This window comes from Lolium perenne, chromosome 2, assembly GCF_019359855.2.
Source record: "Lolium perenne isolate Kyuss_39 chromosome 2, Kyuss_2.0, whole genome shotgun sequence".
NCBI lineage: Eukaryota > Viridiplantae > Streptophyta > Magnoliopsida > Poales > Poaceae > Lolium > Lolium perenne.
In genome coordinates this window covers 10,759,038-10,781,451 of record NC_067245.2, presented here as the reverse complement: position 1 = coordinate 10,781,451, position 22,414 = coordinate 10,759,038, and the positions used below count along the sequence as shown (strand labels likewise).

At 47.5% G+C, this 22,414-nt stretch overlaps 2 protein-coding genes and 1 non-coding gene across 3 annotated transcripts in view; 2 read left to right on the top strand and 1 right to left on the bottom strand.

Moving 5' to 3' along the window:
- Positions 1-17,526, top strand: part of LOC127331147 (F-box/FBD/LRR-repeat protein At1g51370) — a 30,098-nt gene extending 12,572 nt beyond the window's left edge. Inside the window, exon 3 of the mRNA XM_051357206.2 lies at positions 16,924-17,526. Coding sequence (XP_051213166.1) covers positions 16,924-17,322 — 399 coding nt within the window. The 3' untranslated portion in view covers positions 17,323-17,526. The remainder of the gene's footprint in view (positions 1-16,923) is intronic.
- Positions 17,527-18,899: 1,373 nt separating this feature from the next.
- Positions 18,900-18,971, bottom strand: TRNAP-UGG (transfer RNA proline (anticodon UGG)). Its single transcript has one exon. It is a non-coding gene; the product is annotated as a tRNA-Pro (tRNA).
- Positions 18,972-19,052: 81 nt separating this feature from the next.
- On the top strand, positions 19,053-22,017 carry LOC127331144 (uncharacterized). Its single transcript, XM_051357204.1, has 2 exons — positions 19,053-19,344; positions 21,455-22,017. The coding sequence occupies exons 1-2, from the start codon at positions 19,122-19,124 to the stop codon at positions 21,766-21,768; spliced, it is 537 nt and encodes a 178-aa protein (XP_051213164.1). The 5' UTR covers positions 19,053-19,121; the 3' UTR covers positions 21,769-22,017.
- Positions 22,018-22,414: the final 397 nt, after the last annotated feature.

Sequence of the window (22,414 nt, the reverse complement as noted above, 5' to 3'; positions counted from 1 at the left end):
CCTGTAAAATTTAAACAGAGCAGGAGTAAAAATTCCGCCTGTAACAGTGGTTTCTTTCAAAGCATCATTGCCGGAACCTTTCCGCCATAATGCTTGGGGGCTACTGACATAGGCATCCCAAATGGGCTTGCCGAAGATAGTACCCGGGGTTTACTGAAGGCCCATTACCCGAAGAATAAGAGGATTCGAGAGCCCAAGATGTATTTAAGGAAAGATAGAGTTGTAATAGGAAGTGTTATTTTGTAATCTGGCGGGATGAGTTAGAAACCGTCCCGGACTCTGTAATTTGTACTACACGAATCCCTCGGCTCCACCTCCTATATAAAGGGGGAGTCGAGGGACGAGGAGATCATCGAATCATTATCTGCAAACCCTAATTTTCATAATCGTCGAGTACTTTTCGGCTGAAACCTTCGAGATCTACTTGCCCTCTACTTCTAACTAAACCCTAGCCTACAATCCATAGGCATTGACAAGTTGATACCTTGTCAATTGGCGCCGTCTGTGGGAATTAGAGGCGTAAGGATCTGATCTCGATGGCACGTTCAAGATCTTCGACATCATCAACTGCAAGCAACACAATGGATCGAGGTAAACAGATCGCTGCTGGTCTTGTCGATTTTGTTCCTCACCCACCCTCCCGTTTGGATGCATATGCGTATCTGGCGGAGCCCATGGAGATGACGTTCGGAAGGTTTCACTTTCGCGTCGAGAAGGAAGGATCGTATCGTGTCGAGGTTCCGATTTCATCGGGATCGTCGAAGGTCGATTCCGATTTTTCAAGCTATGCGTCGTCAACCGAGTCAGGAGAAGATTCGGCGACACGCTACATCAGCACCAGAACAAGAGAGAAACTCGCCAAGATCTTCAACGACATGTCGTTTGAGTCATCTGCGAACTCATATATAAGCGATGGCTCAAGCGATGTCGACAGTTACGACTTCATCGACAAATCTCTCACAGCGGGCAAGGTCTTCATCAATCTCAACGATGATGTCACCAAACCTAACATAGATCTGAGTACAAAGTATCATCAGATTTATGCCATTGAAGATCAAGAGGAAACATCTGAGGCTTTCGACAGTTTGGGAAATCCATACGTCGATCCCTCCAATCTGCGCCAAGGCCTGGGCAACAAATACGTCGGGCCAGAGCCGCGAGACAGAGTTCAACTTCCGCAAGCAGCGTGGGACAGAGCCGCGAGAGCTATGAACGGTACAGAACCAATGGCTACCACAGCCACACCAGAGGAATTACAAGCATATCAATATAGGCTCGCACGAGCTGCCAGGGAATTGGAAAAACAGACAGCTGAGTTGAACAGGAGGAAGGAGGCAGCTTCTGCATCCAGCAGGAGAAGGGCAGATCTGAGTCGACAATCTAGAACTTCGGGTGATAGCCACAGGGAGGCTCGGAACAGAGGAAGATCAAGGTTACAACACATACCCGGCGTAAAGAGAGCACTTGGTTCAAAACCTCGACATGTCCTTTATGTCGATAGACACAAGAGGAAACATTATCCCTAAGACACCAGAAGCTGGGTATATGGCGACACAAGCTTTTATCCTCGCGTCTAAACCACCTCCAGGTGATCCAAGGGAAACACTATACAATATGGCGATAGCAGGAGTTGGAGCTATGGGGACAGCGTTCGTTTCAACGCCTCCCGAAGGAACAGCAAGGCAAAATAGTCCACGACCTGCAGCAGCAACGGCGGCAGCCCCTGAAGGACCAAGTGGAGCAAGAGATACGGCAGCACAAGCAAGAGTCGACGAGCACGACAAAGCGGAAGGGATCATCGGCAATCTCCGGAGCTTAACGACGAAGATATGTGCGGCTTGCCATGCTTCACGAGGAGAGTCCGAAAAACTCGAGTCCCTTCAGGATTCAAGCTACCCGACAATTTCAAAAAGTTCGACGGCCTTCAAGATCCAGAGGATTGGCTAGTCGACTATTTGGAGACGGTGAAGCTGACAGGAGGAACCAGGGCAACAGCTATGCAAAGCATCCAGGTACATTTGAGTGGAGCCGCACGATATTGGATAAAGAAACTCGCTCCAGGATCCATCGACAGCTGGGAAAGTTTCGAGGATGTGTTCGTCAAGAACTTCAGATCCACGTGCAAAAAACCCGCGTCGTTAGAGGAGTTGAGAGCATGTCGACAAAAGCCAGATGAGCCAATGAGAAAGTACATCCAAAGGTGGAATATCATCAAAAACTCGGCAGAAAATATATCTGACGAGAGAGCAATAGATGCGTTTGTCGCAGGAGTCAGGCGTGGAGATTTTGTCGAGGATTTGGGAAGGACCAATCCAAAGACAGTATCCGCGTTAATGGAGATAGCAAATAAATGGGCAGATGGAGAAGACGCTGTCCATAACAAACGGCACAGGTCGCCAGAGGAGGACCGTGGTCGAAACTATCAACCGAGGCGAAGATTTCCTCGGCAGCATTTAACTATGACGCTCCAGGACAAATTTCGGCAGGTTTTTGGACAAATACAGGAGGAAGCAACAGAGATGATTACCAGAGAAGCAATGAACAGCGAGGTGATAATAGGGATGATTCACGCAACAGGCAAAGTAGCGGGCCTAGGTTTCCAAGACCTTTCGTGTCCCCTGAAGAGATGATGAATGGACCGTGCCAGATGCACTTTTTCCTCGACAGCAACGGTAAAAGACAGTCAGGGCACTTGCAGAAAGACTGTCGAAATTTTCAGGCAATGTTGCGGTATGCGAAACGCTAACGAGCGGGCAGCACAGAGAAATCCTCGAGAACCCGTGGCGAGATTCACTTGCCGCCTCCTCCCGCGATTACATGCACGACAATCGGCATCGGCTCAGAATAGCGGCAGCACCGCACCACCACCTTATGTTGATCCTAACTCCAATGGAGCGGTGTCGATGATTCGAAGGGAAGGCCGTCCAATAGAGCTCGTAAAGTAATCTCACGACAGTGTTTATGGCAGAGAAAATGCCTCCACCAACAGCTTGAGTACCTTAATTGGTCGGGACAAGATATCGGCTTCACAATAGCAGATCATCCGCAGCAAGTTCCTCGACCAGGGCAGCCAAGACTTATTCTCGCCAAAGAAGTTATCGCGGGATTTGATGTCTCTCGAGTGTTCATAGACGGCGGCAGCAGCTTGAACCTTATGTATGCAGATACATTGAGGAAGATGAACATATCCTTAGCAAACTTGAAACCAACAGACACAAGGTTCCACGGCATCACACCGGAGAAACCAAGTTATCCATTGGGAAAGATCAATCTTGACGTTCAGTTTGGGACCCGAGAAAAATATAGAATCGAGAGGCTCGAATTTGAAGTCGTGGATTTTCCGTCGCAGTACCACGCTCTGTTGGGACGACCAGCATATGCTAGATTTATGGCGGTGCCACACTATACATACATTGTGGAGGATGCCTGGACCAAAGGGACCAATCACAGTAAAGGAAGCTTTGCCTTAGCCGATAAGTGCGACAAGGATTTCCACCGGTTGTCGAAACTTTCGGGATGCAAGCTGAGTACTTGGCGTCAAAAAGCGTGGACTGATTACGACGCATCGCCAGACGTTGGAAGGCCAAACAAAGAATCAACTTTCGCATCGAGAAAAATTCAAAAGAGGTGCAGATTCACCCGACAGACCCGAAAAAGACGACATCTATCGCAAACGACATGGATATCGCATAGGAAAGTGCGCTCGTCGAGTTCCTCCGTGAGCACTGGAAAATCTTCGCATGGTGTCCAGCTGACATGCCAGGAGTATCCAGGGAACTTGCCGAGCACCACCTAAACTTGGATCCACTAGCGAGACCAATCAAACAACCTTTGCGGCGTTTTTCGGAACCAAACCGCAAAGCCATGCTGTCAGAAATCAATCGACTACAAGAAGCTGGTTTTATCAAAGAGATATTCACGAAGCCACATGGGTAGCAAATCCTCGTCTTTGGTGCCGAAGAAAAACACTAAGGTCCTTCGCATGTGCGTCGACTTTACGTGTCTCAATAAACATTGTCCAAAGGATCACTTTCCCCTCCCGAGGATCGATCAAATTATCGACTCCACGGCTGGATGTGAACGTCTTTCCTTCCTGGATGCATATTCTGGTTATAACCAGATCAGATTGAAAGAAGAAGATGAAGTAAAGACCGCGTTTATTACACCTTACGGCGTGTTTTGCTACGTAACAATGCCCTTTGGTTAAAAATGCGGGAGCAACATATCGAGGATGATGCGAAGTGTTTGGCGACACAGATCGGGAAGAACGTGCAAGTATACATTGATGATGTCGTCATAACATCAAAAAGGGGGCAACGCTGATCGAGGATCTCAAGGAAACCTTCGACAACCTTGATAAGTTCTGCCTCAAACCGAACCCGACGAAGTGTTCTTTCAAGGCGTCAGCAGGAGAACTCCTGGGGTTTCTAGTTTCAGCAAGAGGGATCGAAGCAAATCCCGATAAAATACAAGCTATCGTAACAATGAGGAAGCCAACAAAGTTGAAAGAAATACAACAGCTAATCAAGCGAGTCGCAGCTTTGAGCAGATTCGTCGCTAGGCTGGGTGAAAAAGCGTTACCATTTTACGCTTTGATAAAGCAAGGAGATAAATTCCAGTGGAACGAAGAAGCCGACAGAGCTTTCGAGGATTTGAAGCGCACAATCTCGACACCACCAATTTTGGTGGCGCCAAAAGAAAGGGAACCTCTCCTGCTGTATATCGCAGCCACGCCTCAAGTGGTGAGCACGGTGCTAGTTGTTGAAAGGGAAGAAGAAGGAAAACTCCACGGCGTGCAGAGGCCGATATACTTCGTTAGCGAAGTTTTATCGCCTCAAAACAAAGGTATCCTCAGTACCAAAAGATAGCATATGGAGTGTTCACGACAGCACGAAAATTGCGCCACTATTTTTCGGCACATCCGATCATAGTGGTCAATGAAGCTCCCTTGTCAAATATACCGAACAACCCGAAGCTACGGGTCGTGTCTCCCTTTGGGGAATAGAACTTTCCCTCGGGACATCACGTATGAAAAAGAAAAGCAATAAAGTCGCAAATCTGCCGGACTTCATCGCAGAGTGGATGGAGTTGCAAAATACAGACCTCCAGATTTGTCGAGAACCTGGACCATGAACTTTGACGGTCCAAAAGACTAGAAGGAGTGGCGCAGGAGTAGTACTCATATCACCTGAAGGCGACAAGTTGAAGTACATCCTTCGGATGACATTCCCTAACGCATCTAACAATGAAGCAGAATATGAGGCTCTCATACACGGGATGAAGATGGCGAAAGCCTGCGGCGCAACTCGATTAAAAATTTTTGGCGACTCACGCTGGTGGCTCATGCAAGTTATGAACCAATGTGACGCAGTCAATGATAGCATGATGGCATACAAGGAGGTGTACAACGAGCTCGAGAAGTTGTTCGAAGGATGCGAAGTAAATCATATTAGTAGATTGAGCAACGACGAAGCCGACGTTCTTGCAAACATCGGGTCGCAATGCCTTGCAGTCCCGCCAGGTGTATTCTGGGAAGAGATAACAGAGAGATCCACCAAGTCGACAAAATCAAAAAAGAAGGAGAAGAAACCCTCGGGGGCTACCAAGGAAAAGCAAGAGGAAGAAGAAGAAGATCAGGACCTGGTCATGGTGATACAGATACCGTGGATGCAGCCGTACATATCATACATCCTCAGGAAAGAAATACCCGATGATCCAGTTGAGGCAAGACGAGTAATTCGACGCTCCAAAGCTTTCACGGTGGTCAAAGGAGAATTGTATAAGCGAAGTATTTCAGGCGTCTTGCAAAGGTGTGTTACACCCGAAGAAGGAAGAATTATTCTGAAGGACGTACACGAAGGAATATGTGGCCACCACGCGAGTAGTCGAGCTATTGCAGCCAAGGTCTTTCGGGCAGGATTCTACTGGTTGACAGCAATCGAGGACGCCAAGGACATAGTAAGAACTTGCGACGCGTGTCAAAGGTTTGCCGCAAAACCTCACTCTCCAGCAGCAGAGCTAGCACCAATACCATTGTCATGGCCTTTTGCTCAATGGGGACTTGATATGGTGGGCAAGTTACACAAATCCTGGCCAGGAGGAAAGGAGTACATGCTAGTAGCTGTCGACAAATTTACAAAGTGAATAGAAGCGAAGCCGATAAATTCACCAGACGGAGCATCCGCAGTAAAATTTATAAAAGGCCTCGTCTTCAGATTTGGAGTGCCCCACAAAGCATCGTCACGTACAACGGCGAACTTCACATCCCACGAATTCAAAGATTATTGCGAAGAGGTGGGTATCAAGTTGCACTTTGCGTCAGTTGCACATCCTCAAACCAATGGGCAAGTCGAGAAAGCCAATGGTATAATCTGCAATGGCGTCAAGAAGCGCTTGTTAGGACCACTGGAAAAAGCTCGACATACCTGGCCAGAAGAACTACCAAGCGTGTTGTGGAGCATCCGAACAACACCAAACACAGCAACACAGGAAACTCCGTTTTTCCTGGTTCATGGAGCACAAAGATACCAATCGAGATAGAGCACAACTCTCCACGTGTCGTGGAATATGACGAAGAAGTGTCGAGAAAAGCGCTAGAAGATGACGTCGACGCACTTGATGAAGCTCGAGATGAAGTACTATCTCGGGTAACCAAATATCAACAGACTCGAAGAATTACCACGATCGACGTTTGCGGCAAAGATCTTTTCAGGTGGGAGACCTAGTTCTTCGGCTCACGCAAAAAAGTCATGAAAAACTCGAGTCACCATGGCTTGGCCCTTACATTGTCACGGAAGTAATCAGAGGAGGAGCATACAGGATAAAGAACAATAAGACAGGGGTGGAGGAGCCAAACCCCTGGAACGTGGCGCAACTTAGGCGGTTCTACGCCTAGAGTCGAAATATAGTCCTTGTAAAACTTCAAAGTACTGAAACGCCCGCGAGTTTTCAGACGCACTCTTTTCCTTTTTCGGGGCACCGAGTGGGGCCGGAGAAGGTTTTTAATGAGGCGGGCTCGCGGTGCTGCAATATAATAAAGATAGTATCAATATAACCTTTCTTCCTTATCGACATGATCAAAGTCTCTGCTCCGACGAATTTCAATATAGTTCATCGACAAAAGAAAAGCCTTGCCTTGGTATTAAAATACCTCGTGAGTCAATAAAAATACAAAATAGTACTCAATAAAAAAGCTCGGGGGCTCATATTCGTCATAAATATATAAATGCCTTGGTTCAAAACCTCGCAAATATACAAATATAGTAAAGAGTCACCGAGACACTCGGGGGCTAGACAAACATAGAAATATAGTGGTTGCTTCACAATATAATCATAGTCATGGGTTACAAAAAAGAAATATCTACAAGAGGAAAATAACTAGTCTTGATTCAATATGTCATCAAGAGTAACTCTGTTTTCTTCAGGAGCAGCGCCAAGAAAATCGGCATAATGGCCATCGGCAAAAAAGTCGGCGTCCATCCGAAGAAGGTCCTCAATCATTTCTTCGGCTACAAAGCGTAACCTTCGTGTTAATCCTATCAACACCAACTCTTCGACGTTTTACCTTTTGATGAACTTTCGCGACAACTTGGGTAAGGTCAAGATTTGAGTGGCAGATCCGGAGCATGATAAGAGCAAATCCGCGCCAGCTACCAGTTGATCTTTGACAAAATCATGGATACTGCCAGCATCCTTGAATCTTTCCACCAATTCAGGGAGAGTTTTTGGTTGGACGTTCCGAGGAAACATGGAGTTGTAAACCATGGACAAGGTCTTGGTACAGAAGTCAAGGAAATCGCGAGTTTGAGAGGTGCGATCTTGGAATCTGACAATTTGTCGGGTCCTCTCTGGGGTAGCCCAAAACAAAGAACCATGGTCCAGGGAAAGGTTAACAAGGAGGTTCGTCCTAGCATTTACCCTCTCTTCCTCGGCAAAGATCGCAAAGGAACCTATCAAAACAACGAAGGGGAAACCTTTAAGAGACATAGCATGAAGATGAAAGATATCGGAGGATAAAGCAAGCATACCCGACATATCTGCACTGGCTTCATTCATTAATTCGAGCATGAAATTTTCTCGAGTGGTCGCCTTTTCAGCCTCGGAAGCAGCAATTTCCTTAGCAGCCACGGCCTCGCGAGCTTGCTGAAGAGCAACTTTTTCGGCTTCAGATGACTTACGAGATTGCTCCATCATCACAAGTGTTTGCTTCTTCGCATACTGAAGTTGCTGTCGAAGTTCGTCCAGTTCTTGCGACAAGGTATCTTCGATGTGCAAGATTACAAGAAAAGCTCCCCTCGAGCGAGAAGAAGAGGGCGAAATATTGGAAGGAGCGGCAGACGGAGTATAGTTATCAAATATCAACTGAAATTTAGACAAGACAACATCAAACAACAAACAAAGATAGAGTTTTCATTGATCTCTCGGAATAATTACAAAGGCATTACAGTGGAGCTAAGGAAGTACGTGTCGCCAAATGACTACTTTGGCGACAAGAGCAAAAGAAACATAGAAAGAAAAATAAAGAGGCATGCAACTAGACCTCCGGCCTTGATGAGCTAGGAGTCGACGCTGGTTTGATCCCGAGATAGGCCAAGATCTTCTTCGTGTTGGGCTTGGCTGCCTTAATCAACGACCTCCATCTTGATTGCTCTATCTGCCCGGTGTCGCCAACTTTCGTCCAATCAACAGCCTGTTGACTGTTAACAACCAAAGCGACAGTGCTTTCGACAGCAATTTTCATATTTTCTTGGCGCATCTTCAGTCCAAGGTCTTCTGATGAATTGAACATCTTGGCGAGATTAAGGAAAGTCGAGGGCTCCTCTTTCTTCGGGAAGAAGTAGGGGAACAACGCCGACAATCCTGCATTAGCATTGGCCACGCCTTCACGAATTTCGGACCCATGCAGCTCCAGATAGGAAAGTGCATCAATGAGAGGGTCGTCGACAGGATTCGACAGATCAAATTCCTGGTTTGTTTGGTCTGCCAAGGAAATAAAATGTGGGTCAAACAACGAAAAATAGTGACTCTCGTAAAAATAGAAGTGATCAAAAAACTTACTGAAAGTGCGTCGACTTTGGGATTTCAGACGTTTGAGGATTCCTTGTTCACGAGAAGCTTGTGCAGCTTTGTGCTCGTCTAAGGCGATTCTGACATCCTCAAGTTTTTTCTGCAATCCCTCGACACTAGCAGCCTTTGCTCTAGCGTCATCAGCCTCGGCTTTGGCTTCACTAGCAACAAGCTCGGCTTTCTTACGAGCCGCCTCACTTTGCTCAAGTTTTTGAGCAAGCGCGTCGGCACGTTTGGTGGCCTCTGCAAGTTTCTCTGTCGAGATATAAAAAAGAGAGAGAGGAAAGATCAAAAATCGCGACAAGCAACAGGAGCAAAAAGTCAAGGAAAAACGGCAAGTATAAAAGTTGTTACCTTCGGCTCTGCTAGCATACTCACGGTACCCAATAAATTGGGACCCAATGCGGAGAAGCTCTTTGATCATGGGCTATTAAAGAAGAACGCAGGAAAAGAAGCACCGACATGAAAAAGAGAGTGAAGACGTAAAAAAAAGCAACATAGGGGAAACACAGATATCAACAAACTTACATCATCCAAGAGCAGAGTCGACGAACTGCCCAATTGAGGGGCAGGCTCAACAATCTTTTCAACCCTTGTCCTTTTTGGTGAAGGAGCAAGGGGGCTTCCTGGCGGAGTTGTGGTGACGACGTTTTGTTGAGGAGGCGAGGATTCTTCTCCTTCAACTAGCGTGTCTGAGGCAAGTACAGTATGTGACGTGCTTGTTCGAGGAGCCACGTCAACACTTGGTACTTCTTCCTCGTCATCACTGTTGGTTAAAAATCGACAGCTTAAAATCAAGACAAGATAAACATTTCGAGTACAGAAATAAGAAGAAAAGTAAAAAGGACTTACGAGCTGATGAAGGATCCAAGATAAGGATCATAAGCTGCCTTCTGACGTGAAGGATCAATTTCTTCGGCTTTGGAAGTGCCGGAATCTTCGACATCGTTCCTTTTCCTTTTGCCTCTTGGAGAGACAGCGGGGGGAGGAGATTGTGCCGATAAAGTATCTTCAGAATGACCCGCAGATTTTCGAGAATCCACGGGTTCGTTCACAAAAGATGGAGCTTCCTGATTATCATCCGTGACAATGGTCCTTTCTTCGACTTCTCCATCCTCAGGAAGAGGAGGAAGGGAAGCCATAGTAGGATGGTTCTGCAAGAAAATAGCGACAAAAGAAAATTAGCGAGATACCAATACAATGAGATGCAAGGAAAAGTTTAGAACAAGACAAAAACTCGAGAAGACAAAATACCTCGGGAAGAGGATTGGAAGCACTGTATGGTTCTACTCGACAAGAGGAGGGAATAGGATCCTTCTTGGCTAGTCGAGAAACTCTTCGAACCAATTTCTCCAAGTCCTTTACAGAAAGATCGTTGGAGATTCTGTTGGCGTCGTTTTCACCAGAATACGTCCAAAGGGGATTTTTGCGAGCCTGAAGAGGCTGCACTCTAATCCTAAGATAGTAGGCAGTGATTTGAACACCAGATAGTTCTTTGCCTCGAGTATTTTGGAGCTGATGAATATGAGACATAAGAGCTTCTGTCGCCTTTTTCTCTTCTTCGGAAGCTTCAGCGTCCCAGGAACGGCGGCGCTGGATCTTGGCACTTCCGTCGAAGGGACTTATGGGGTGCTCCACGTCGGTGGCATTTTCTGCGGGAAGGTAGAGCCATCGGTTGCGCCATCCTTGGACAGAATCAGGAAACTGGCCGTCGTAGTAATGGACAGCGGTGCGGACACAGATAACAACGCCGCCTATGTTATAGGTGGCGTTGTGAGAGCCATTACGGCGGAGGCAGAAAATGCGTTTCCACAGAATCCAATTAGTTGGAATTCCGAGGAAGCATTCGCAAAGTGTGATAAAAATGGAAATGTGAAGGATGGAATTGGGGGTCAACTGGTGCAGTTGAATCCCATAAACGAAAAGAAGGCCGCGGAGGAAATCATGAATTGGGGCCGACAGGCCGCGGATAAGGTGATCAACGAAACTAACCCGATACTCCATTGGAGGGTTGGGGTAGCTCTCCTCGCTAGGAAAGCGGATGGCGTCTTCTTTCTTCATGAGGCCAAGCCTCTTCAGCGTATTAATATCCTGGTTGGAGATCTTGGATCTCTCCCACTCAAGATCTTTGGCGGCCATCTTGGATTACGGCGTGTCGTGGCGAGTAAGTCGTGTGCGCGGTGGCATCAACGGCAATGGGCAAAGCAAAGGATCGTGAGTGTGGAAGAACAGAGAGTTGGGCGCAGGGAAGCTTTGCGAAGAGAAACAGACAGCGGCGCAAGCGAGGGAGTGCACGGAGGTTGAAGAAAGGTTTATATAAGAATCGGGTGAAGCGATGAACCGTTGGATGAAGAAATCGTGTGGTGACAAGAAATCTTCTAGATAAAAGGGTAAAAAGGTATTTTTTGAGATAAGCGTTACCGTACGTGCGCCAGAAAAGCGGAGGACGTGTGTCCCCCACTTGCACGACGTGTCAACGTGGAAGAAGCAAATGGACCCACAGGCAGAAAAATCACGATCGTTAAATAGAGATGAAGTAAATTTGAAGCATGCCGACAAGAATTCGAAAAGATTGGCGACGAGAGGAGTTATTTGAATACTTCGGGAGCCTTTGACCAAATACAAGTTTTTGCCCAAATGCTCGGGGGCTACTTCGACAAAAAGTAAAATTTCGAGTATGGCAATATAGAAAATGTTGAGCCTACAACCTAGCACAAGTCCTTGGCTGTAGCCTCGGGCTACTCCCATCGGGAGCTGTTCGCGCACCCGAGAGATAAAGAGAAGATCATATTGGGACATAATAACAATATAGTGACAAGGTGGACTAAAATGTTGAGCCTACAACCAAGCACAAGTTCTTGGCTGTAGCCTCGGAGCTACTCCCATCGGGAACGCTGTTCGCGTACCCGATGAAGTTCAAAAATCAAAGATAGAAAAGCAAGAGAGTATATTTCGAGTTATAATTAACTCTACATATACTCCCATCGGGAGAACAATATAAGTCAAAATTGACTCGATAAAATGTGCCATTCCAACAGCCGGAAAAGCACTCGACAATATATTCTCAGAACGCTAAAGTTGCGATCAATTTCTGAATGCCGCAAATTTGTGAAGGTAAGACCCCAGATCCGTTCTCGGGCGTGGCATCGCTAAAGATCGCTCTGCGCTTTTATCCGTATCAACAGATACGAAGAAAAAATCTAACGGACGCGTTAGGTACCCGATAAATTTGACTGGACTCGTAATGGTAAGACCTTAAGCGGCACTGTCGACGTTTACACCAGTATCCCGAGATCATGTCCAGGGACGTGATCTTGAAGTAGGTTTTTGCGGATTGCCACCGGAGCGATTAACTAGTACGATCCGTCGATGAACTAGCCCCAACTACCATTATCCCTGTACAATATAGAATTTTATATGAAGAAGTATAAAAAGGTTAAAGCTTTTGAATAAAAATAAACAGTGGAGATTTTCCCTGACTCTACGATTCAAGCAAAATCTCGGGGGCTACTGACATAGGCATCCCAAATGGGCTTGCCGAAGATAGTACCCGGGGTTTACTGAAGGCCCATTACCCGAAGAATAAGAGGATTCGAGAGCCCAAGATGTATTTAAGGAAAGATAGAGTTGTAATAGGAAGTGTTATTTTGTAATCTGGCGGGATGAGTTAGAAACCGTCCCGGACTCTGTAATTTGTACTACACGAATCCCTCGGCTCCACCTCCTATATAAAGGGGGAGTCGAGGGACGAGGAGATCATCGAATCATTATCTGCAAACCCTAATTTTCATAATCGTCGAGTACTTTTCGGCTGAAACCTTCGAGATCTACTTGCCCTCTACTTCTAACTAAACCCTAGCCTACAATCCATAGGCATTGACAAGTTGATACCTTGTCAGCTACTGATCCAATTTAAAAATCTTCCCGGAAGTAATCTTTCTCTAAGCATCTAAGCGCTAACTATTTTTTGAGTTTCCGCCTACATGCTTGGGGGCTACTGGGGAGTACCTTTTGCTTGCAGATGAGCTTGTCGAAGAACTGGCCGACGTTCTTCTTGAAATCCTGGATTTCCGATGTCGCGGAATCAGGTTTCCCCCAGGCGTTGTTCAGCATGGCGTTGAGTAGATCTTGTTCAAGCTCCCATTTCTCTGCCTCGGACAGCTTGTTGAAAAACTTGGTAGCATATGCCTTGGGGGTGGAAGTGGTGTCAGCCGGATCTCCAAAGTTCTTCGGAAAAACGACGATGTCACCAGCGTCGTCTCCAGCCTTCTCAGAAGAAGTGACTTCAGCCTCTCCTTGGCCTTGTACTTCCGCGTCTTCTTGGGCAGGGCCTTTGGCCTTAGGATTTTCTCCGCCCACATTCTCGCTGCTAACCGGAATTATTTCTGGTGGAGTGTTTGCGGCAGGAGGGGGAGATGGATCAGCCTGAGGGGGAGACGGTTGAGGAGTAGGGTGGGAGGTACTTGGCGGAACTGGAGTAGAAGGACCAACGGCCGGAGACTTTTTCATATATTTGGTGATAGGCTCTTGGCTGATGGTCCGTGTGGCGGCGGTACTCGGATTCCTGCAAACAAGTGAAAGGGATCGAATAAGGAATAATTTCGTCAAGATAAAATCGCACCATACTCGGAAACTTACGGGGCGCCGGGGATGATGGGGCGCGTGCGTTGGCCAGCTGTTGAAAGCATCCTCAGGCGCGCACGCTCCGCTTTCCTCGAGTCTAGCGGAGGTGGCTTTGTGGTCTTGGGCTTCTTGGCGGAGGCCTCGCCGCTAGCTCCGGCTTCAGAGCCGGAAGCCTTGGCGCGGGGACGCTTCGTAGGTCGAGGGGCCGCCTTGCGGGGTGCCTGTTCCTCTTCCTCCTCATCGTCTTCCGGAGCCTCCTCCGCCGCGTCGCCGCTAACGGGATTACGAAGAATGGTGCGGAAGCTTTCCTCCGCCAAAGTGTTGAGCTGGAAGAAATAAACAAAAATTAGAGATAACATCAAAAAACTTGCGAAGTTTGAATCAACGAGAAGAACAAAGCTTACCGGAGGACATTGGTCGTTCGTGTATATATCCTTCATCAGTTCTGGGACCTGTTGGCCCCTCGGAATCTTTACCAGCGTCTTGAGTCTCCTCTTCAGAGAGTCGGCCGGAAGATCGTGGCGGGTAACCCGGAGAAGATCATCCGCCCCGGTATAAGCGCACATCAGGCGCGCGTTGTAGCGTAGAGGCTGGATTCTCCGGGAAAACCAGCTAAGTGTGAGCTGGGCTCCGGTCAGCCCGTCGTGGACTAACCAGGAGATTCTCCGCGCAGCCTTTTCCAAGTTCGGGGTCTGGGCGAGCGAAGGGACGAAGCTCCAGCTTGCAAGCTCTTCCGGAGGTTCGTTGATAAACTGGGGCAGGCCTTTGTGGACATCCGGAACTGAGGCGTTCTTCTCATAGAACCATCCGGCGTTCCAGTACCGGACGGATTCGTGCGAGTCGTGGGGAGGATACATGCGACTAGGGCGGAGCATAAACGCCATGCTTCCGCAGTTCACCATTGCTTTGTCCTTGGTTTCTTTCTTCACCCGGAAAAAGAACTGCCATAATTTGACGTCTGGCCGGATCCCAAGGTGTCCTTCGCAGAGAGTCACGAAGTTGGACAGGAGGAGATATGAATTTGGGCAGATGTTGTGGGGCTGGAGCCCGTATGTGTTGAGGACGGAGAGAAAAAACTCCGAACAGGGAAGTGAAAGTCCGCGTTCCACCCAAGCCTTGGTCATAACAATTTCTCCGGCTTCTGGCTTGGGGACGTCGGAATCACGAGTGAAACTCCAATGTGTGGAGATCATGCCCTCATTCTGGAGCTCTCTAAGTTCCACATTGGTAGTTGCGCAAGGCCACCACTGACCCCGCTCTCCTTCGCGGATCCGGGCTTTGGACGCCCTCTTGTTTTCCGCCTCCTGCACTTTTGCTGCCATCCGAGCTTGTCCCTCGAGTTCTTCTTGGAGCTCTTGAAGGGAAGGGATCCGGCTTGGAGCGGTGCTGGAAGATGCGGAAAAAGGTTGAGCTAGTCTAATGTCGGAAACATATGGTGGCAGGAATGATATGGGATCCGGGCATATGGGTTCTATTTGATTGGGATCCGGGCTACTCGGAGAGCTACCAGTACAGTGCGAGGAATCGAGTGGCATGCTTCCGGCTGCGCCCATACAAATTGTTTGAGTACCCGGATCACTTAATCTTTCTTCTACACTAAGTCTATCTTCTACGAGGCCGGCGCACTTACCGCTAATGGCGCGGTGGCTCGACGGAGCTCCGATGAAGACGAGGTCGCCGGACTTGAAGTAAACCGCCCCGCGTGACCACGAATCGGCGGCGGAGAGAAAATCCCGTTCAACCGCAGGAATCTTGGCGCGAGGGGAGTCCTGGTTCGGCGGCGCGCGAAGTTCACCGTGGCGAAGCTCGCCGGAATCGAGATCCGTCGGGCGGCGCGGCGCGAGGAGGAAGACAAAGTGGTGAGGAGAGGTGAAAGAATGAGGATTTACCGAGCTGCGGGGTATTTATAGGCCGCGCGTGGAGATTCGGGATCCGGATCCGACGGTGGAAACGGAACGGTTGCACCGTTGGATGGATGACACGTGTTTTAGGTCAAGTGCGGTAAAATGACGTGGAGGTAACTTAACCATGCACTCCCGAAGATTCCGGCTAAAGATTTGCATCTGCGAAAATTTAGCGCGGGAAACGAGGAAGTTGTGCGCGGGAAAAGTGGACTTTCTGTTGTTGCGCATGATCTGAAGATGAAGGATTTCCGGAGGAGCGAACCCGGAATCAAGTAATAAGTTTTGAAGCTCTTCAAGATTCTCTTCGTTTCCGAGCTGAATGAAGTCGGAGGAATGATGAATCTCGGAGAACTTCGGGGGCTACTGTTGTGGGTATACTTTATGGGTATATCAACGGCGTGGCCAAGATCCGGCAAGCCCGGGTGGCCCGTAGTTGGTGGCGAGGCATGTGGCCCATCGGGCGGCCCAGTTGCTGTAGATCATGAAGGATGACGTCCAGCCCAGGAACGAGGAGCCGGATCCTAACCGACCTACGAAGGAGGCCGGATCCGTGAAGGCCCATGAAGTATCCGGATCCAGCGTGACCGAGAAGGAAGGCGGATCCTTGACGTACACGGCAAGACTTTGTACCGTAGTTAGGCAACTTGTATTCCGGCTAGGACTCTCCGAGTAAACCCTAGATCCGAGCGCCTATATAAGCCGGATCCCGGGAGCCCTAGAGGCACAATCACAACTCATTGTAACAACGCGAAAACGCCCAGATAATTCTAGACAAGCAGCAGTAGGCCCTGTCATCGTGCAGGTGTTCCGAAGCTGGGTAACTCGCGTACCACCGTCCCGTGTGCACTCCGCCCTATGGCCCCTACTTCTTCTCCCCCTCGTGAGGATCCCTCCTCCGAGGTACCGTCGATTAGGCAACGACACATACCAAATTGATGGTACTAATAAGTAAATCGCACAATATTGGCACTTGTTCGTGTAAGTAGTTGCTATGTTTTCATGGCTGACATCTGGAAATTTTCTCTGAAGAATATTTCTGGCAAACCAATTATGTGTGTAGGACCTCCATGGTAGACCGTACTCTGTTCTCACACTAAGGACTGCATATACACCAGCACAGTTGTTTTTTCTGTTCTAGTAGGCTACTTGATGTTGATGCATGGAAGTATTGATTTGTCATTTCTCCCAACATTATCAGATCTGGCATCTAGGTATGCATTGCTTAGTATGTGTTGTACAACATATTTTGATGTTTCCTGCATTCACCATGTGAGCCAACCTTCCTCAGATGCTTTTTCCCAACTGTTGATTGATTTAATCATTTTTGCAGAGTCAAAAATGTGATAAACCCACTGGTAACCTCACCCTCAAGTTCTGGGAGGAGTCAGGTCCCATTGACAATATCGTCTCGCGTGTCAACATGATGAGTCTCCGTGAGTTCAAAGGGGAGCCAAGTGAGGTTGGCTTCCTCGAGTTCTTCTTTCGGAGTGCACGGGTGCTGAAGACCGCAATTATTGTGATGGCCAATCCAAGTTTCACACCATTTTTGAAAGATGTGGCGTTTTCCAAAGTGAGAAGGAGTTCTAGAAACATGGCAAGTAAATCCTGCCAAGTGCATGTCCTGGGTAGTAACGGACCTGATGGAGGTGAGGTTTGGAGCTTTAAAACTGGGGCGAATTTTTCTTTCCAGGACCCGTTTTCAGTAGCTGAGGTTCTCGGCCGATGTTAGTAATTTCTGTGGAGAGATGGATTGATTTTTGGTGCATACTATGAAAACATGGTGTCTGCCCCTACCAGTGGCCTTTACACTCATGGTATTTTGCTTTGCCCGTGTAACCGGTGTTATCTGTTTCACTATGTATGCTCATTGAAACATTTGGTTTTGGCAATATTTCACTACACTCCAGTTTCTGGCTGTGTATCATTTTGTCGTTGGGGAGTAGGAATACCCTGTGATCCGCAGTTTGGTGATGATAATACTGTTCATCTGCATGACGAGACATCATTGATGAACTGTGTGACTCATAACCTTACCATTTTTTTTTGGCCTTGTAAGCTTTTGCATGTATAGAATCCTAACCTTGTGTGCTTGCCTCTTTCACTAATACGCAGCTTCACTTTCTGGTGGAGTAGTGTACAAAGCCATATATGGTAATCCACGTGTCTTAAGCTGTCTCAACAGACAGGGACGGAGGAAGGGGGGGACGAGGGGGGGCTCAGCCACCCCCAACAAACTTATTTTCTTCATAAACTTCCTAAGAATCATGCTCACCCTTTGTAATTCTAAGCCATTCTCCCCCCTCCAACAAGATTTTGCCCCCTCTAAGGCTAAAGTCTGGCTCCGTCCCTGTCAACAGATGCGGTAAGTCCGTAACCCACGCCCCACGTTGGCCTTTGTTAAATGTATCTTCCTCTCCTCGTAGTATCTTCCAATTAACCTCCTAGCTACATGCACGCAAGCACGAGATCAAGTACCTCTATTCCATTACGATTTTTTTTTACAAATTTCAAACCGTGGAATTATGATATGTTCTCATCATTGGAGCCACGTGGCGTTTTCGACAAAACAAGTGTCCATTTGTTGTTGTAAAAAAAGTGTCCATTTGTTCGACGGCTTGGCTAACATCGAAGGCCTTTGGGTCCTCTATCACGTGCATGCCCTCCTACGGTCCTACCCCAAGCCCGATGTGATGGTCCACCATCTCGTGGTAGAAATTTGCTTTGGAGGTGGTGCTTCTCCGATTCAATGAATAGACTCATTCTTGAGCATGGTTCGTGTTACTGTTACAATCACGACAAACAAAAAGCAGAAGCGTAGATCAAACCATGTTGCAACACAACAATTTTAACGTGGAAAATACCTCCAACAAGGATAGGAAAAATCACGAGCGCTAGCAAAACTGCATTATCGTGATGAAGAGTTTACACAATGCCGCGAATTTCACATATTTAAGTTATCTTGTGCGGCAGCTTACAAAGAGGTATATAGAGTGGTGATAACCTTGGTCTGTGACGATCCATACCGATCTTGGTCCCCTTATTAGAAATTAGGCGGCTTTTATGATTTTTTTTAATGTACCTTTTATGAATTTGGATCGCAATATACCATACTCAATATAGTACGTGCATAGTAGTGTTTGTCAAATTAAATTTTGTAAAGTTTGACAAAGTATATCTACTCCACACAATATCACATGCTTATAAGAAGTTATATTTCATGATGGTTCTAGTAATTGGAGGGTGGATAAAAAAGGGGAAAAGAAAATGGTTTATGAGGGGAAAAGGAGAAAACAAAAAAAAAATTAAGGGGCGTTGCGAGAATCGAACTCGCGACCTCTCGCACCCAAAGCGAGAATCATACCACTAGACCAAACGCCCTTGTTGTTGTAATAATTAATTTAACGTTACTAATCATCTACTGATTGGGCTTTCCACCGAAATGCCTTCCCTAGTTCAACCGCTGCAAGCGACGTCAGCAGAGCGAGCAGATCGATCTTCCAGAACCTTCTCCCCTCCCATTACGATCCCATGCCGGCGACGGCGGCGATATCGCCCTCTCCTCCGGGGGCTTCCACCGCCACCCGAGGCCCCAACACCCTCCTACTCCGCCACCACCTTGCCGGCTCCTTCATCCCCCCGCAGCCGTCGCGGCGGCGGCTGACAGGCGCCGTCGCCGCCTCCGCTGGACGCCGCGCCGTCGCCCCCTGCTGCAAGGCCGCCAAGGACCCCTCCTCCTCCGCTACGGACCACGGTAAATTTCGTTCCAGGATCAGTTGATGCCAAACTGTGAATCGCACAGACAGATTCGTTCGGTCCCAAAACCAATGCATTCTCTGTGTCGACGACTGCCTGCTGCATCAGTTTAATTTTTTTTCTATATGTGATGTGATGCCACCAGCTATAGATACATAGGAAAAATACTACCATGATCCCTGATTTACCAGCTTAGCTCCACAACTCCAGTTTAGTTCTTTTTTGTGTGTGACGCGTTCATCTTGCCTCGTTTCACAACCTGTCATGCCAGCAATGCTGAAATTCCACTCATACAATGCTGAAACTGTGATAGCTAGCTGCACTTTCGTTCATCGACTTACTACTATAGTATTCAGCAATTAGAAATGAAATTCCGCCTGCTGTATTCGTGCAAACACATATAAAACAGAGCAGTTCTGTCTGTGTGATCACCGATAAAAGTTCGCTGCGTTCTGTGTTTCTGCACGCAACAAGGCCTCGGCATTTGAGTTATGTCGGCGTAGTGCATTTCCACTGCATGTTTTTGTCTAAGCAGGGTCTCACTTTGGAGTTATACTGCAGCTGGAGTATCATAGTCATGTGACAAGATTAAAGCTCCTGTTTTTGTCCTCTCACTCTAGTGTCATACTGTATTAGTACTCCCTCTGGTTCAAAATAATTTCCCGAAAATGGGTGATACAATTATTTTGAAACGGAGGGAGTCTAGATACACCCATTTTTGGGCTATTATTTTGAACCGGAGGGAGTAGTAAGTTTTTCCAGAAGATTATAAACTGGCTGATGTTCATTGGCACAACACTAGTTAGTTCTAGCCATAGTAACCGGAAATGGTATACCGTTCCCTGAATCGGAATCGCTGTACTGAATCGGGGTTCGGGGACGAGATAGGATACGGTAAGATTCGGTTGCCGGTACGCGTTTCCAGAAAACCGATACAGCACCCCCATTTAGCGTTCGTGTGTGGTAGTTTCATGCTTCAAAAGCAGCGATAATCGTGGGTAGTGCATTTCCACTGCATGTTTTTGTCTAAGCAGGGTCTCACTTTGGAGTTATACTGCAGCTGGAGTATCATACCCATGTAACAGATTAAAGCTCCTGTTTTTGTCCTCCCACTCTAGTGTCAAACTGTACTAGTACTCCCTCTGGTTCAAAATAATTTCCTGAAAATGGGTGATACAATTATTTTGAACCGGAGGGAGCCTAGATACACCCATTTTTGGGCTATTATTTTGAACCGGAGGGAGTAGTAAGTTTTTCCAGAAGATTATAAACTGGCTGATGTTCATTGGCACAACACTAGTTACTTCTAGCCATATTAACCGGAAACGGTATACCGTTCCCTGAATCGGAATCGCTGTACTGAATCGGGGTTCGGGGACGAGATAGGATACGGTAAGATTCGGTTGCCGGTACGCGTTTCCGGAAAACCTATACAGCACCCCCATTCAGCGTTCGTGTGTGGTAGTTTCATGCTTCAAAAGCAGCGATAATCGTGGGAAGGCCCATGGGAGCCTGATCGTATTAGGCAACTACTACGACATGATCCATGATCCATGATCCATGGAATCAATCAATTGGATTCTTTTTCGGGCCTGCAATCAATCAATCGACATTAGTGTCCTGTGCTTTTACGCCTCCTCCTGCCCGTTTCTGCGCCTGCCATTCTTTTTTGCATGAGGCTGAGGCAAGGATCCAAGGATCATACGCTCCATAGCTTGAGGATCCACCGTCTCGTACCGGGTTCGTCGTACCGAATGCGGTGGGTTCACGTTTCCTCCATTGAATAATCTTTCGAGAGATGTATACCCTCGTCGTACCCTAGTTTTGCCAGCCACTGAATCTCGTCCCCTGTTCCCGTTTCTCGTTCCCGCTGTACCAGGAATATGGCTACTATGGTTCTAGCTAGTGCAACTAAAAACCGCAGGCCTTTGCTACCGCCTCTTGTCTTTGCTGCCAGTCCATGGACTCTGTCTGTCAACCGATATTCTCAGTGCACGCATGGGTGATTAATTCCAACAACACACACAAATCTATGTACTGCCATGATTGCTTGCCCTTTTTGTTGGGTCCATGTATCTCGCCTTATGTGCATGTGTTTGCGCTTGCAGTGGGCGATGTAGGGGAACAAACATGGGACGAGGACGTCCTCAGGTGCGAGACGACGGTTCTGGTCGAGTTCTGGGCGCCGTGGTGCGGACCCTGCCGCCTGATGCACCCGATTATTGCAGACCTGGCCAAGGCCTACGCCGGCAGGCTGAGGTGTCTGAGGGTGAACACGGATGAGAATCAGGATGTGGCGACGAGGTATGGCATCAGGAGCATCCCCACCACCCTCATCTTCAAGAACGGCGAGAGGAAGGAGACGGTCATCGGCGCCATCGCGGACACCGTCTTGGCAGCCACTGTCGACAGGTTCTTGTAAGCGCCTGAGCATGCTGTAACATACATATCGAAACGAGTGAAAGGTTTTGCCAAGGAGGCTATCAGTCTATCATTTGCTTACATGAACTTCCATGAAATCAAACCGAGTTGGGCAGCTTGCATACAATGATTGATATGCTATCGCTGCTTTTGAAGATCGTGAAGTATTGAACCCTACGAGACAATGATCATCTGATATGCTATCGTTGATTTTGATATATAAAGTGAGCAATGATATTCTTCTCTTCAATGCCAAGGCTTTCGTAGGAAATCTGGAATATTTAGAACTTTTTTTTCATGCAAGAATTTGTTTCTAAGGATTCCGTGCACTGCATTTCATATGAAGTTCTCCATTGACTCCAACCTCCTAGAAAGGTTCGTTTGTTTTGCAATCAAACTGGATGTAAATTCGGCCCCATAGGAACCAAACCTGTTCTGAAGCTGCATGGCATGGGTATGCTTCTCAGAAAAGTTCACTCTCAAAGAACTATTGGGGAGGCCAGGAGAAAGGCGGAGATATATGGTACAAATTACAGAGAGGTAATGAAAACGCCTGCAGTTGTAACGCTGAAAAATAAAATCTCATTGACATTACATATGGATTCTCACCCGTTGGTGTTCTTCACCTCTTCTGATAGCAAGATATT

What these genes read in the sequence shown, in the direction of transcription:
- LOC127331144 (XM_051357204.1), top strand. Translation starts at nt 19,122, where the DNA reads ATGCCGGCGACGGCGGCGATATCGCCCTCTCCTCCGGGGGCTTCCACC. An exon ending in CTCCTCCGCTACGGACCACG is followed by an intron (nt 19,345 to 21,454) that starts GTAAATTTCGTT and finishes TTGCGCTTGCAG; the next exon opens with TGGGCGATGTAGGGGAACAA.